The sequence below is a fragment of the Thalassophryne amazonica genome, chromosome 15, assembly GCF_902500255.1.
Source record: "Thalassophryne amazonica chromosome 15, fThaAma1.1, whole genome shotgun sequence".
Taxonomy (NCBI): domain Eukaryota; kingdom Metazoa; phylum Chordata; class Actinopteri; order Batrachoidiformes; family Batrachoididae; genus Thalassophryne; species Thalassophryne amazonica.
The window spans coordinates 17,893,488-17,910,121 of NC_047117.1; the positions used below are offsets into that span (position 1 = coordinate 17,893,488).

General features: G+C 47.0%; 1 protein-coding gene and 1 long non-coding RNA gene across 2 annotated transcripts in view; one reads left to right on the forward strand and one right to left on the reverse strand.

The window, feature by feature from the left end:
* The window catches only part of fat1a (FAT atypical cadherin 1a), a 245,429-nt gene that overhangs the window by 189,544 nt on the left and 39,251 nt on the right, over nucleotides 1–16,634 (reverse strand). Inside the window, 1 exon segment of the mRNA XM_034187623.1 lies at nucleotides 6,279–6,593. Coding sequence (XP_034043514.1) covers nucleotides 6,279–6,593 — 315 coding nt within the window.
* On the forward strand, nucleotides 3,888–13,734 carry LOC117525695. The gene is made up of 3 exons (XR_004565123.1): nucleotides 3,888–3,898; nucleotides 11,905–11,910; nucleotides 13,637–13,734. It is a non-coding gene; the product is annotated as an uncharacterized LOC117525695 (long non-coding RNA).

Below are 16,634 nucleotides of genomic sequence, written 5' to 3' on the forward strand. Positions count from 1 at the left end.
TGGGCTTGCACAGCGCACACTTTGTAGCGGCTGGTATGCGCAAATAGTTGTATCAACAGGTGTACGAGGCAGCTACGATTTTACATGTTTTGCATAGGATTCCTGCTTCATGCGCACTTTATGCGCAAATTGACCAAATTTGCACTATGTTTGAAGGGGCCCTAACTTAGAGAAGATCAGGGGTTATCAAGCCTCAATTTTCCCCAACATCAACCAGATTGTAAGACATTTCAAAGGATTCTTCAACATGAGAGAGAGAGGGCATTTCTGATACATTGGCATCTGTGGCCAGTGATATGCCTATTCCAGAAATCAAAAATATATATCTGAGGATATGAGGATAATCCCTTCTCTACTAAACTGCATGAAACAAGGCTGGTTGAATGATTTGGCAGTATCTTCTGGAAATCGTGGATGGGTCCATGACAAAACCTGCGGTGGTCTTCCTGCAGTTTGATTTCTCTGAGCTTGTGTTAGTCCTGGCATGAAGAGAACAACTGTAATACCAAACACACTGTGTGTTTTAAAGGGGACAAGGCTACGGCTGTACAATATATCGTTTGAGCATCTCCATCGTGATGTGCACGTGTGCAATTCTTACATCACAGGACTCACGATGTGGCATAATTAAATTAAGCATGCACCTTTACAATGTCAAGTGATGAGGGTAAACTCTGCTTTTGTTTTTCATGACTAACAAACAAAAGATGCCAAAGATGTTGAATTTACTCAAATAAAGGATGCTGGTAATGTGAGCGTGTGAATGCACTGTCTCCCTCCATGAGTTGTATGCATCAATCACGTTCTCTGCTGAAAAAAAGAAAGGAGGAAAAAAAAGCAAGCAGTTCCCTCGGAACTTGTTTTCAGTGGCTGAAAACAATGCTTTTTGAAAACGGTCCCAGAGCGGACATATCTGAAAATGCTGAATTTGCGTCTCCATACGTTTCTGAAATGATGATGTAATAGCTCTGCCTCTGTGACCTCAGCCGTTCATAATTAATAACATATTGTTGTTGTTGTTAACAGTGTAATTTAACATACTTTTTTCCCATTTGTCTTAGTGTATCATTAATGAGATTTATTTTCATCTCGAGCAAAAAAACTGAAGAGACGGCGGTTGGTTGTGGCGAATACTGATCGTTAATAAATGGAGTACTGTGACACTGATACAATGAATGCAGAAAGGACTTTCCACTTTTAAAATAAGTTATTTTTCTTTTTGTTCATGGCTTCCCTCAGCTCAGGCTGAGAAATGCACCCAGAGCTCCGTATTCTAACACTTAGGTACTTCTTTGAAAGCGCTGCACTTATTCACAAGCAATTTCTCTTGGTAACAGTTTACTGCGGGGTGTGATGATGAATCCAGCGGAAAGGACAAAACAGGTCAGATTAAAAGACTTTATTTACTCAGTTTGCCACTTTGTAATAGTCTAGCCTTCTGCTGCTACAGTGATTAGCTCCTTGCACTGGTTATGCATGTGCTCCCATCTTCCTCTCCATTTTTTGTGGATGCATTATAGTGCCACATACAGGCTTGGCATACGTACTAGAGTTTTTAGCTTTACAGTGTTTGGCTGCAGAAAAATGTCAATGTAAATTTTTTTCCCCAATATCGTGCAGTCCTAGACAAACCAGAGCTTTACTTGTATGGAGTCAGCCTGTGTATAATGCATGTACATGTTTAAGAATACAATTACTCTTTCAAGAATATGTTGCTTTAATTTGTGGCTCCCAACCTTTTTCCCCCTTCTTGCATTGAAAAAAGGCTTTACATAACGTGTGCAATTCAAATTTTGACAACCTCAGAGAAGACACCCAGAGAGGTGCACAGATCTCAGGTTGGGAATCGAGGTGTCATGGATCACAAAACCCATGGCTCGGATCGGATATGGGTCAAAACACATTCCAAAAAGTTGGGATCAAATCAGATCAAAATTCTTCAAAAAAAAAGTCTTATCCCATTACTTTATTAGTCATAAAGGTGCGTCTGTACAACATGCTGTTATGCAAACAATCAACAGTTGCATCCATAATTACACACTGAAATGAAATGGTGAATCTTTTCCAAATGAGACAAATTGCTTTATCTGTAAATGTTCATTTCTCCTCGGGCCCCATGTTACGGGAGATTCCTCTTGAATAGAGGGGAGGAAAAAAAGAATTTAAACAAAAAACAAATGACTGTAAAGATGTACTTCACACTCTACCTATATGACTGCTTTGATGAAAGATAAGAACTGAATTTATCAAGACTTCCCTTTCTCAGCATCACAACATCCTATCAGGTGGATTTTGCCATGCTTACAGACAAAACACCCATATTATGTTTACATGCCTTGACTTTCCCTTTCATTATAATTTTTTTCTCTCTGTCTGTCTTGCTTGCTCTTTTCCTGTCAACTGGGGAGTGCCCAGGATTAGGCTGGGGCTTGTCAGGGAGGTATGCTGTGCGCCAGATCCTTATATGGCCAGAAGATTCACATTGCCATGACTAACAAAAATAACTCCTGTTTGTTGATGTCGCATATATATATAGTAATTAGTAATTTGGGTATTCAAGATGTGTTCAAAATGGAGTGCATGCAAATTTTCACAAGCTAAATTTGTTTGCAGCACTGCAGTTCCTGTAGACCAGGGGTGCCCAAGTTCGGTCTTCGAGATCTACCTTCCTGACACTCTTATGCCGCGTTCACACCAGGCGCGACCAGACGCCACAAATTCGCATTGGTCTTGTGGACACGGACGCGCCACCATCGCCCAGTGTGTCGCTCTGCTTTCGCTGCAAAAATTCGCCCCAGTGCATCATCAAATAGGAGGAGCTTCCATTCTGCTCGCCGGCTCCGGTTGTTAGTCAAGTTAACATGACAGACCTTGACCACACGGAGCGAGTTGTTGTGGAAAGCTGACAAATGTCATGAGATGTTCCAAATTCGGGGAGTATCATTATTTGCTGCAGGAGCAGCGTCTGGATTATGGCCGCTTTCAGCAGTCCTTCCGCCTCTGTAGGACCCAGTTTGAGGACCTCCTGTCCCGTTCATGTGCGCACATGTAAACAATAAAAAAAAAAAAAAAAAACCTCCGCTCCCGGGGCTGCTGCTCGCTCCAAAAACTCTGTCGTAGTTGTGTTTAGAAACCAGTCACCATTTGCTTTATTATACATCTGTATAGTTAATAAATAAAATAATCTTCACGGATGGGTTCGCTCGCGCGTGCACGTAAAAACAAAACAAAAAAAAAACCTTCGCTGCCTGCTGTGGGGCTGCTGCTCGCTCTTCCCCAAAAAACTCTGTCATAATTGCGTTTAGAAACCAGTCACCATTTGTTTTATTATCCATCTGTGTAGTTAATTAATAAAATAATCTTCAGGGACGATTCGCTCATGCGCGCACGTATAAAGAAATTTAAAAAAACCTCCGCTCCCCCTGCTGTGGGGCTGCTGCTCGCTCCAAAAACTCTGTCATAATTGTGAAATAAAGGACAAAAGGGACATAAGTCCTGCTCACAGGCTGGCTACCAGAGACAGGACATGTTCACACCCAACTCAGTCAAACTCCAGACATCTCCACGTCACTACATATTCAGTCCCTGGTCATCGCGGCGCAACAAGAAGAAAAGTTCAGATTTTTCAACTTGGGGAGGAGGGTAACGTGACGTGACGCGACGCAATATCGCGCCACTCGCTCAAAATCGCTTCACTCATGTTGCTTCATTCGCGTCCATCACGTCACGCTGCATGGCTTGGCGCCAAAACGCGTCCTTCCATAGGGATTACATGGCAACCTGTTGCTGCTGTCGCTGCTGTCGCTCGCGGCGCGCCCGGTGTGAACACAGCATTAGTTGTCTCCCTGCTCCAACACACCTGAATCCAATGAAAGGCTAATTAAAAGCCTGCTAACAAGTCTTTCATTGGATTTAGGTGTGTTGGAACAGGGAGACAACTAAGAGTGTCAGGAAGGTAGATCTCGAGGACTGAACTTGGGCACCCCTGCTGTAGATGACAGCTGTTTGTTTGTAGCGGGATGCAGAACAAACAGCTATTGTGCAGCTATAGTGAAGCTGCCTGTACAGACATTCTGTCTGTACAGGCAGCTTCACTTTGCATCCATCAACTATTTTCTCTGCTGTTCAACTTAGCATAGCCTGTTCCATTAAAAGAAGCCAATGAAATATTAATCATCACACCATTTCCAGAAGACCGCATGCGAAGACACTTCAGAGTGTTAAAGAGTGGGGAAAACCCTGCAGGGTAAGACAGCTCCTGTCCTCAGTTAAAATGCGGTGTTCACACTGATTTCCCTTTTACAGACATCTCACAAGATGAACCAAATCTCAAATCCTCCCATTATTTCAAACTACTGCAGTTCATATTTATTTACTGCGGACCTCTGATAACATAAAGGATAAATATCAGTGTAGACACAACTGATTTCCATGCAGCACTTTTCAACATTATACTAGTAGCTACAATCAGGTTTTCATTTATCCTTTTGAAGCTGTGCAGACAGGTCCATAAGTATTTGGGCAGTTTTACAAGTTAATGACTATGTCTTCGACTTCGTTTTCATCAACAATTAAGAAATAAAGATAGCATGGTAAATCAGACTAGAAATGGAAGTTCTGAAAAGCCACAGAAGCCTGTAACCATTTCAGGGTTGTCTGGGGTCTTTGTTGTAATTCCAAAAAGCTTAGGTCATAGTTATTGGATTTATTGGTTTACAGATCTGCCGGCTACTCTGAAAATCGCTGGCTCAGTGAAGAAAGTTGCCCCTGGGCACTTTTTAAAATTTTTCCCGCCGATTGCTTGGTGTGCCGCCAAAAAACTTCAAGACTCAAGAGTGACTTCAAGAGTGGTGTTCTGCCCTGGGTTTGTGAGCTTTAACTGATACCCTACATTATAGTTTAAACTGAATTTTTATCGGCGCACTTCCAAAGGATCACCGTGCCCGTGCCATCTAATGGAATTTAGTCTGAATGTGTGGACAGGCTGTGCATGCATAGTCCGACTGTGCACGCACACTGGACATGTCCCGTTCAGCGACAGAGGAGCTGCTCGAGCCAATGGAATTAAGTTTTATGCATGGACTGGTTGTGCATGCTCAGTCCAGTTGTGCACGCACGCTGGACACGTCCTGTTCGACCACGGGCTCATTGCATAAACCACATTTATTGTATTTTTCTCTTTTTATTTATTTATTTTTCTGAGGAACGGTGTGGACATAAGTCTAATGCTGCTGGGCCTGCAATGACCAGCATGCATGCAGCGACAGTGGGCTTCACCTGTGTGGAGAATGTGGACAAAGTAAGCAGAATTTTTTTTTTTCTCATTGTCTGCAAGGACGTCTGTGGAAACTGAGAGATGCAGCTCGTGGACATCATCAGACGCCTAAGTTTTCCACATAAACCCAGATTTCCCCTTTTTTTTAAATTTCCCCCCAAAAAACTCAGACCACATGGATCCGTTGTTTGCTCCGCGGCTCCACCACGAGTGACTGCCTTTGCGGTCTTTATCAGCCATTGCAGCCCGTGTCATTAAGGCATTGTTTTGACCTCTTACATGTCTAAAAGCTGCATCGACATGTTAACATTTAAATAGCCCTCGACATTGTTCCATGGTATGAACTCTGGATTAATTGCAAAGATCACATAATTGTGATTTTGTGTTACGGTGACTTGATTTTAAAGTAAGCTAAAAATTGAGGTCTGTTTGGAAGAAATGCTGCAGCTCCGCAGCACATTTTTGTTCATGAGATTGTTTACAATAAAAGTAAAAACTTTGGTCCTGGTCCAGAATTTTTCATTAAAAGGTCGAACCCATTAATTCCCAAAAATAACAATTGTTATAATTTAGACTTTGACTATTATTAATATTTTTTCTTTTTTACAGACCGACCCTTCAAACCATGGATGTTTTGCTGTTTTTTGACTGACTCTGGCCCTCAAGTCCCAGAAAAATCCATAAACCAATAAATGCAATAACTTGTTAAACTCCTTGAATTAAAGTTCATATTCTACATTAACAGATAGGGTTGTCATGAGAACTAGTACTTCAGTACCAAGTTGGTACCAAAACGCTGAAAACGTGAGGATCCTAGTTTTTATGCTGTGTTAGTAGCATTGTCAGTACCGAGGTCACAGTTATTCCACAACAAATGCAAATAACAAAAATTGTGATGTGGTCCAAATACTTATGGACATGACTGTATGTACTCATTATGTTGTCAGACATTGTTTTAGGAAAGCAAGTTAAAGTGACATCAGCAGGCATTTCAGCATCTTACCTGTCTTGGCATTAATTGTAAAGAAACCCTGGGGATTGCCACTGGTGATCTTATAGGTGAGTCGATCACTGGCTTTGGCGTCTGGATCAACTGCTTCTATCTGGATGATTGACACATCTCTGGGAGAGTTCTCCATGACAGAAGGGTAGTAGACAGGTTCTGAGGTTTGCGGTGCATTGTCATTTACATCCTGAACTTCAATGTAGACCTCAATGAAGGAAGAGAGTGGAACTACACCACGATCCATGGCATAGACTGTGAGCCAGTAATGGGGCATGGTCTCATGATCCAGCAGTTCCTGTGTTCGAATGACACCTAAGAGACAAAAAAGGACAAACTATTCAGCGTGCTTGTTAAGGAGCATTTTAAAGCATAACACATGACCGTGATCTCTGACTGATCTATAATGAGGGGGGGAAAAGACACTTCTACATCGGCTGGCCCCGACCAAGCAATTTTCGGGGTCAGTTGAAGGGATCATGAATAAAACATATTACGGTGGTATCTTTGCGGCAAGCAGTAAGTACTCTCTGTTTACAATCACAGGCAAGGAATTATTTTTTTTTGTACTGCTATGTGGAGGCTATAACCTTCAGCTGAGCAAACAAAAGAGCTTGAAGAGGCAGGAGTCCTATAGTTTGACAACAGTTAAATGTAAGTGCAGCAAATGAACAAATACAACAAGTAAGAAAATGTATAAAACCCACTGAATGGCCAAATAGTACATTTTTTTGTGGATATCCGAAGACATACGAGAAAAATGGATTCTTTATGGAATTCTTTTTCAATGGTTGGAATTCATTTTACAGCTCCTCAACAGGTCACGTGTTTAAAGCAAAAAAAAAAAAAAACCTGAAATAAATTCAGCTTTAAATAACACAAACACAGTTGAAGTATGCCCAATGTTCAAAAACATACACAAATACAATGAGTTGAGGTCAATGTTCAAAGTGGTATGCAGTATAATGGCTAAATGTACATGTTTGAACGTTGGGTTCAGTTTTCAATTCATTAATAATGTCATACTTGTTGGGAAGGTGTCGTAGCACGGACCCACAACAGGGGGCGCAAATGAACGGACAATGAGTAAGCCAAAAGGTAACAATTTACTGTTGTGACAAAACACAACTAAATGTACAGAAATTGCAAAGTCAATGAACACCAGGTGACATGTGGGCAGGCTCGAAGATAGAAGACCCAGACGAGAGAGAGACCGCGTCCCACACGGCCTCCACCACCAACGGTCTGAAGAACACCGGAGCCGCCAAGTCCCGAATCCCCAGGTGACCTCTGTCTTCGGCTGTCGACCCTGGTACTGCTGGCAGAAAGCAGAAAAAAGATGAATGAGTGTAACTCCTTACACTCAGTGGTCTACAGTTTGTGCACAGTAGGAGGAGAACCTCCACCTCCGAATCACACACTCGTGCAGCTCCTAGTGTGTCCACTTATCTTGTAGCGCGGTTGTTGTCGTCACGCTCCACGCCACTTCCCAGATAAGGGTGAACACCACAGGATACCGGCTGCAACAGAAATTCAGAATCCTACACGTGTTAATCAGCAGAGAAGTGTACCTCACGGTAGTCGATTTCTCGGCGAGGAGGTGGAGTCCCGATCCGGCTTTTAAGATGGTGATGATGATGATGAACGAGTGACAGCTGGTGCAGGGGATGAATGACAGCTGTCACTTCCTCAGGGTCCGGCGCCCTCTCGTGCTTGGAGCCCGCACTCCAAGCAGGGTGCCCTCTGGTGGTGGTGGGCCAGCAGTACCTCCTCTTCAGCGGCCCACATAACAGGACCCCCCCCTCAACGGGCGCCTCCTGGCGCCCGACCGGGCTTGTCCGGGTGTCGGTTGTAGAACTCGGCCAGGAGGGCCGGGTCCAGGATGAAGCTCCTCTTCACCCAGGAGCGTTCCTCAGGTCCATACCCCTCCCAATCCACCAGATATTGGAACCCCCGGCCCTTTCGACGGATGTCAAGGAGCCTGCGGACCGTCCAAGCAGGCTCCCCGTCGATGAGCCGGGCAGGAGGCGGCGTAGGTCCAGGTGCACAGAGGGGCGAGGTGCGGTGAGGCTTTATATGGGACACGTGGAATACCGGGTGGATCCGCAGTGAAGCTGGGAGTTGGAGCTTCACTGCGGCCGGGTTGATGATCTTGAGGATGGGGAAGGGTCCGATGTATCTGTCTTTCAGTTTGGGGGAGTCCACACAAGGGGAATGTCCTTGGTCGAGAGCCACACCTCCTGCCCGGGCTGGAACGTGGGGGCCGGGGACCGTCGGCGGTCTGCATGGGACTTGGCCCTCGTCCGGGCCTTTAACAGGGCAGAGCGGGCGGTCCGCCACACCCGGCGACATTTCCGAAGGTGGGCCTGGACCGAGGGCACACCGACCTCTCCCTCCACCAGCGGGAACAATGGGGGCTGGTACCCCAAACACACCTCAAAAGGGGAGAGGCCGGTAGCAGACGAAACTTGGCTGTTGTGGGCATACTCGATCCAGGCCAGATGGTGACTCCAGGCCGCCGGATGTGCGGAGGTGACACACCGAAGGGCCTGCTCCAACTCCTGGTTGGCCCGCTCTGCCTGGCCGTTGGTCTGGGGGTGGTACCCGGACGAGAGACTCACGGTGGCCCCCAGCTCCTTGCAGAAACTCTTCCACACCTGTGAAGAGAACTGGGGACCACGATCCGAGACGATGTCCGACGGTATCCCATGCAGCCGCATGACGTGGTGGACCAGGAGGTCTGCCGTCTCCTGGGCCGTCGGGAGCTTCGGGAGGGCCACGAAGTGGGCCGCCTTGGAGAACCGGTCCACTATCGTGAGGATTACGTTGTTGCCCTGGGACGGCGGGAGGCCCGTGATGAAATCCAGGCCGATGTGAGACCAGGGGCGATAAGGCACCGGCAGGGGTTGGAGGAGGCCCGTCGTCCTCCGATGGTCTGCCTTGCCCCTGGCGCAGATGGTACAGGCCTGGATGTAGTCCCGGACGTCGGTTTCCAGGGACGCCCACCAGAAGCGCTGCTGGACCACTGCCACGGTCCTACGCACCCCGGGATGACAGGAGAGCTTGGACCCGTGACAGAAGTCCAATACGGCAGCTCTTGCCTCTGGTGGGACGTACAGTCTGTTCTTGGGGCCAGTCCCCGGGTCCGGGCTCCTGGTCAGGGCCTCCCGGACGGTCTTCTCCACGTCCCAGGTAAGGGCGGCCACGACAGTGGACTCGGGGATGATGGTCTCGGTGGGGTTCGACAGCCCCGCTTTGGCTTCTTCTTCGTGCACCCGGGACAAGGCGTCTGATTTTTGGTTCTTGGTCCCGGGGCGGTATGTAATCCGGAAGTCAAAGCGCCCGAAGAACAGAGACCAGCGGGCTTGCCTGGGGTTCAGCCGTCTGGCGGTCCGGATGTACTCCAGGTTCCGATGGTCAGTGAAAACCGTGAAGGGCAACGAAGCCCCCTCCAGTAGGTGTCTCCACTCTTCAAGAGCCTCCTTCACCGCAAGAAGTTCCCGATTGCCAACGTCATAGTTCCGTTCAGCTGGGGTCAACCTGCGGGAATAAAAGGCACAAGGATGGAGAACTTTATCAGCCTCCACGCTCTGGGACAGCACGGCTCCTATCCCTGAGTCAGAGGCGTCCACTTCTACTACGTACTGGCGATCAGGATCAGGCTGCACCAGAACTGGCGCAGTCGAGAACCGGCGTTTCAACTCCTGGAACGCGGCTTCGCACCGATCCGACCAGGCAAAGGGGACCTTGGTGGAGGTCAGGGCAGTCAGGGGGCTAACTACCTGACTGTAACCTTTGATGAACCTCCTGTAAAAATTTGCAAAACCGAGGAACTGCTGTAGTTTCCTGCGGCTTGTTGGTTGGGGCCAATCTCTCACCGCCGCAACCTTAGCCGGATCAGGGGCGACGGAGTTGGAGGAGATGATGAACCCCAGGAAGGACAAAGAAGTGCGGTGGAACTCGCACTTCTCACCCTTCACAAACAGCCGGTTCTCCAACAACCGCTGTAGGACCTGACGTACATGCTGGACATGGGTCTCAGGGTCCGGAGAAAAGATGAGTATATCATCCAGATATACGAAGACGAACCGATGCAGGAAGTCCCGCAAGACGTCATTTACCAAGGCTTGGAACGTCGCGGGGGCGTTAGTGAGGCCGAACGGCATGACCAGGTACTCGAAGTGACCTAACGGGGTGTTGAATGCCGTCTTCCATTCGTCTCCCTTCCGGATCCGAACCAGGTGGTACGCATTTCTAAGATCCAATTTCGTAAAGATTTGGGCTCCATGCAGGGGCGTGAACACTGAATCCAACAGAGGTAACGGGTATCGGTTGCGAACCGTGATCTCGTTCAGCCCTCTGTAATCAATACATGGACGGAGTCCGCCGTCTTTCTTGCCCACAAAAAAGAAACCAGCACCCATCGGGGAGGTGGAGTTCCGGATCAGCCCGGCAGCTAAGGAGTCCCGGATGTAGGTCTCCATTGATTTGCGTTCCGGACGTGAGAGGTTGTACAACCTACTGGACGGGTACTCACCGCCCGGGACTAAATCGATGGCACAATCGTACGGCCGGTGCGGAGGAAGAGTGAGCGCCAGATCTTTGCTGAAAACGTCAGCAAGATCGTGGTACTCCTCTGGCACCGCCGATAGATTGGGGGGGACTGTGACCTCCTCATTAGCTGTAGTGCCGGGGGGGAACCGAGGATCCTAAACACTCCCGGTGGCAGGCTTCGCTCCACTGCGTCACAACCCCGGACGGCCAATCAACCCGGGGATTGTGCTTCACCATCCATGGAAAGCCCAAAATCACTCGGGAGGTAGATGGTGTTACATGGAACACTATCTCCTCCCTGTGATTCCCAGAAACACAAGCAATGTCACTGGTTGTGTCTGATGTGTGATCAATGGAAGCAGGGTGCCATCTAGTGCTCGCACCTGCAATGGTGCCGGCAGAGCCACCAGAGGGAGCCCTACCTCCCTTGCCCATCTGCTGTCCAGCAGATTCCCCTCTGACCCCGTGTCTATCAGTGCTGGGGCGTGAAGGGTTAACTCCTCACAAAGGATTGTTACTGGGATTCGTGCCGATCTGCGGGGTCTCTCCGCGTGTGTGTTATGGCCCACCCTTAGCCCAGTTTCTAAGGACGGGCGTTGTAGTTTGACCGTTCAGGGCAGTCCCTCTGCATATGCTCACAAGAGCCGCAGACAAAACACTCCCCGCGGGCCAGTCTCCTTTGTCTGTCACTTAATTTTACTTTGGCCCTGCTCGTGTCCATAGCCTCCTCAGCAGGGGGAGCTGTAGCCCCACGGGGCCCTCTGGCAGTGAAGCGTAGGGACAACGTCTTATCGGAACCGGAAGGGGGAGGGACGGCTCGTACCCGGTCACGCCCCCCGGCCTGCTCCCGACGATGCTCAGTCAAACGGTTGTCTAAGCGTATAACCAAATCGACAAGCCCGTCAAAATCCCGCGGTTCCTCCTTTGCCAGTAGGTGCTCCTTGAGGACCGGTGACAGTCCATTTACGAAGGCGGCGCGGAGCGCAACGTTATTCCAGCCGGACCTCGCTGCCGCGATGCGGAAGTCGACTGCATACTCGGCTGCGCTACGGCGCCCCTGTCTTATCGACAGCAGCACGTTTGAAGCGGTCTCGCCTCTGTTAGGATGATCAAACACTTGTGTGAACTCCCGTACAAACCCAGTATAAGACGTTAGGAGCCGTGAGTTCTGCTCCCAAAGCGCCGTAGCCCATGCGCGTGCCTCTCCTCGAAGCAGATTGATAACATAAGCTACCCGGCTAGCATCTGAGGCGTACATGACAGGGCGCTGTGAAAAGACGAGCGAACACTGCATGAGGAAGTCCGCGCACGTCTCGACACAGCCCCCGTACGGCTCCGGAGGGCTTATGTAAGCTTCAGGGGATGGTGGGGGGGTTTGTTGAACGACCAGTGGTACGTCTGATTCAGGCCCAGGACCAGCCAGAGGAGGAGCTGCAGCAGCGCCCTGATCGTGCGCTTCCACCCTGGCGGCGAGAGCCTCCACTCTCCGATTAAGGAGGACATTCTGCTCGGTCACTAAATCCAACCGAGCCGTGAAGGCGGTTAAGATCTGCTGCAGCTCACTCAACACGCCTCCCGCTGACGCCTGCGCTCCTGGCTCTGCCATTGGCCGTTCACGCTCGAGCTGACGCCCCTCGGAATCCATGACGATTGGCCGAGAAATCCTGTTGGGAAGGTGTCGTAGCACGGACCCACAACAGGGGGCGCAAATGAACGGACAATGAGTAAGCCAAAAGGTAACAATTTACTGTTGTGACAAAACACAACTAAATGTACAGAAATTGCAAAGTCAATGAACACCAGGTGACGTGTGGGCAGGCTCGAAGATAGAAGACCCCGACGAGAGAGAGACCGCGTCCCACACGGCCTCCACCACCAACGGTCTGAAGAACACCGGAGCCGCCAAGTCCCGAATCCCCAGGTGACCTCTGTCTTCGGCTGTCGACCCTGGTACTGCTGGCAGAAAGCAGAAAAAGATGAATGAGTGTAACTCCTTACACTCAGTGGTCTACAGTTTGTGCACAGTAGGAGGAGAACCTCCACCTCCGAATCACACACTCGTGCAGCTCCTAGTGTGTCCACTTATCTTGTAGCGCGGATGTCGTCGTCACGCTCCACGCCACTTCCCAGATAAGGGTGAACACCACAGGATACCGGCTGCAACAGAAATTCAGAATCCTACACAACGTGTTAATCAGCAGAGAAGTGTACCTCACGGTAGTCGATTTCTCGGCGAGGAGGTGGAGTCCCGATCCGGCTTTTAAGATGGTGATGATGATGATGAACGAGTGACAGCTGGTGCAGGGGATGAATGACAGCTGTCACTTCCTCAGGGTCCGGCGCCCTCTCGTGCTTGGAGCCCGCACTCCAAGCAGGGCGCCCTCTGGTGGTGGTGGGCCAGCAGTACCTCCTCTTCAGCGGCCCACATAACAATACTGGTTCAAAACAATAAAGTTATATGCTGTGTCATTGATGAATCATCGAGCTTCCTCTGTGCTGCACTTTATGCTTCTGTATGTGGTGCTGCTCCTAGTGGTGAACAAAACAAAAGGTGAGCAGAGGCAGTGCCAATGTGCCACAGACACTTGTAGCAAGAGTGCTCTGAGAGCACAATATACACTTGTGGCAAACACTATGTGGTACAAATGCTTGCTACATTCTGATAACATTTCAAGGAAATATACCAAGTTTCACAAAATTCCTCCTAAAAATGTGAGAGGAGTTGATTTCACAATGCTTATACACTTTTTGGGACAGACAGACAGGCAGAGAGAGATATCGTCATGACATAATCCCTCTTCTAGATGATAAAAACCTGAAGAAGATCCCTGGTCTTTCATGAAATATATATTTCAAGGTAAGCAATGCCACTTCTGGCTTATTCTAATTTATCTCAGAAAATGTCTGCATCAAACAAAGAATTGTACTGGATTGCATCATATCACACCTAACTGAATCACATCAAGCTGAATCATTACATCATAACGATTATCTTTCTTGAATCATATTACAGCCCATCAATATAGATAAGTATTGTGTAGTTTTATAAAGGAGAGATGAACACCCTGAGCGCAAGTAAATGGTGTCAAATTTGTGGAAAATTGAGAGAGCTTAAATTTTTAAATTTGCTTAAAAATGCAACATTTTAATGCCAAACTTGCACAACAAAGCAGATTAAGAGCCACATAAAGACAACGATATCTAACAGTGGAAACCCTGACAATACTGATAACAGACAATCTGCTATCAGTAGTGTCAGGGTTTCCACTGTTGGTTAGATACAAAATCCAGCAGGTGTGGTGACCAAGTGGTTAGTGCGCTTGGGTTCAATGCGGAAGGTTCCCAGTTCAAATCCCAATGCCACATTTCTGCAGGTAATGTGGCGTTGCGTCAGGAAGGTCTAAAGCTTGTGCCTATTCAACATGCAGGTCACCTCTGGTGACCCTGAGTGCAAACAAGGGAGCAGCCAAAGGAACTCACTGTACTGATACCAGACAATCCCTCGGGTGTGTTAATGTGACAGCTGTAAAATGCTAACAGCATCCACATACTGAACCATAAATAAAAGTGAATCATGGTCAGGCACACCCTCATAACCAGGTATGGGTGGTATCAAAGTGTTGAACCTTTGACTGAGTTCTGGAATAAACGTCCATTAACTTGTGACACAGATGAAGGAGTGTACATGGCACCACACTGTAGAGCCCTACTCTAAAAGTTCAGATAGATTATTCTTGTTGCTCCAGACTAAACATCCAGTGTTCACTCACTGCAACTCAGTGAAATGCAATGAAAGACTGTGACTGAAAGCAGTCAAACCTCACCATGGATAATGAAAGATTTCTCAGAAAAGCGATAACATACCAAATGACTTGTTACAAAAGTCTAATTTAACACTGCAGGAGTGTTTGTGGTACAGCTCATTTACTCTCTCAGACCTGGATCCTCTCTTGTCATTAGTTATCATTACAGCTGTCTGTAATTAGTTTGAGGTATTTAATAAGAGGAGTAGTGAGGCAAGAGGAGATAGCTCTTCAGTAGTTCTTGAAGCTGAATGTTCAGTAGCAAAAACACCACTGGCAAGGGCCATTCTAACAAAATTTTAATGACTGTGTGAAAATAAATGAACTGTTTTAAATCAGTCAGACAGAAGGGAACACAACCAAACATTTAAAGTCACTGAGTGAGATTAAAAAGTAATGAAACTTTGAAAAATTATAATGATCTTTTATATATTATGTATTTATAGGTAAAAATTAATAAAATAAATGTATTTTAGCAGAATTCAGGTCTCCTGTATTTGCAATCATGCAATGTATAACAAATTTGGCTTGTGTATGTAGTTGGGCTTTTACAATTTTCCTTTATCTTATTTTATTACTAATTACTTTATTACTGAATGATCATCAGTTGCCACTGTGTTGTCCCATACCGAGCAGAACACCCACACAAGAACTGTTTTTGTGTTTTAAAATAAGGATTGTAACTTAATAAGTAATTGGTTTCTATATGAAAATATATACTTCATAAAAACTCACATCTGAATAGTGATGGAACACAAATGTGGAAACAATTCAAACTAAATTTTCTGCCCTTGAAGTAAACACAAAAGGGACATTTGTATCAAATTCCCTGCTATTAGCAGGAAATAAATGGGATTAATGAAATCAGTCACTAGTGGGTCTGCTAAATTTCAGTCAGGAACTACATAAAAACTACTGCAAATTCAGCTATGAAATTTTGAAATTCTGATCAATACAGGTAGTACCAGCAAACCTCGTATTCTTTTAATGTTTTGACTCCACTTTTTATTCCGGTGCGCACAACTACTTTATCATGTTTTGTGGACTGGGTTTTGAGTCAGTTTGTGGAAACTAGTGGCTTTGTTACCTTTGTTGGCAAGGAAAGGTTTGACTTCACAGATAATGGTTAAATCTTTGCGGAATTAATGGATAACCTGAAAACAACACTTGAGAGACTGGAGCTTAGTTTTGATCCAGGCTTTCAATGACTTCTTGGACTTGACCGTCAGAAGTGCATCTCTATGCGGCGACGGTGCTGAACTTGTAGAGACATGCCCTTATCTTGGGCAGAGCTTATGGAGTCAGGTTGTTGGGCACAGGTATTTTTACAACACTGATATCTCTGCAGGAGAAAGAATTATTTAGGGTCCTGATATTTGCTGCCTCACTGTGTGGTTGTGAGACTTGGATGCTAACCAGCGATTTAAGATGACCACTGGATGTTTTGGTGCCAGGGCCCAGTTTCAGAAAACAGTCTCATCTTTAGTCGACTAAACTCACTCAGGCGACTAATCTTTTGATGTTAGTTGTTGCACAAAGTGCATAGTCAGCTAAAGTTTCATGTTAGCCAACTCAGGTTTTTAGCTTCCTACAGAGGAGGCTAATCTTATGTTCATCTACAAAACTTCAGTGTCTTACCTCAAAAATGGCGGTTATCATGTACCACCACTTGGTGGAGTAGGAAGTAAGGAGAACCTTGGGGCGCAAGCGGGTGTTCCAGGACCAGAATAACCCATTGGAGATGTTTATGGACGCCGAGGTTCAACCATGATACTGCTTCAGGCCACCTACAATCCTCTTCATCACGAACATAATAGCTCCAGCCATCAACCACCAAACGAGAAGGAACAATGGCCTCCTCTGGTGTGATGGACTCGGTCATGGTTGTAGCAGACAACCAACCCAGAAGGAAGCAAAAGTCTCGCACACTGGAGGCATTTCTTGGCAACCGCACTCAAGAGGCCGCTTTTGCCCATGAAAATCGTCGACTAATGTTAGA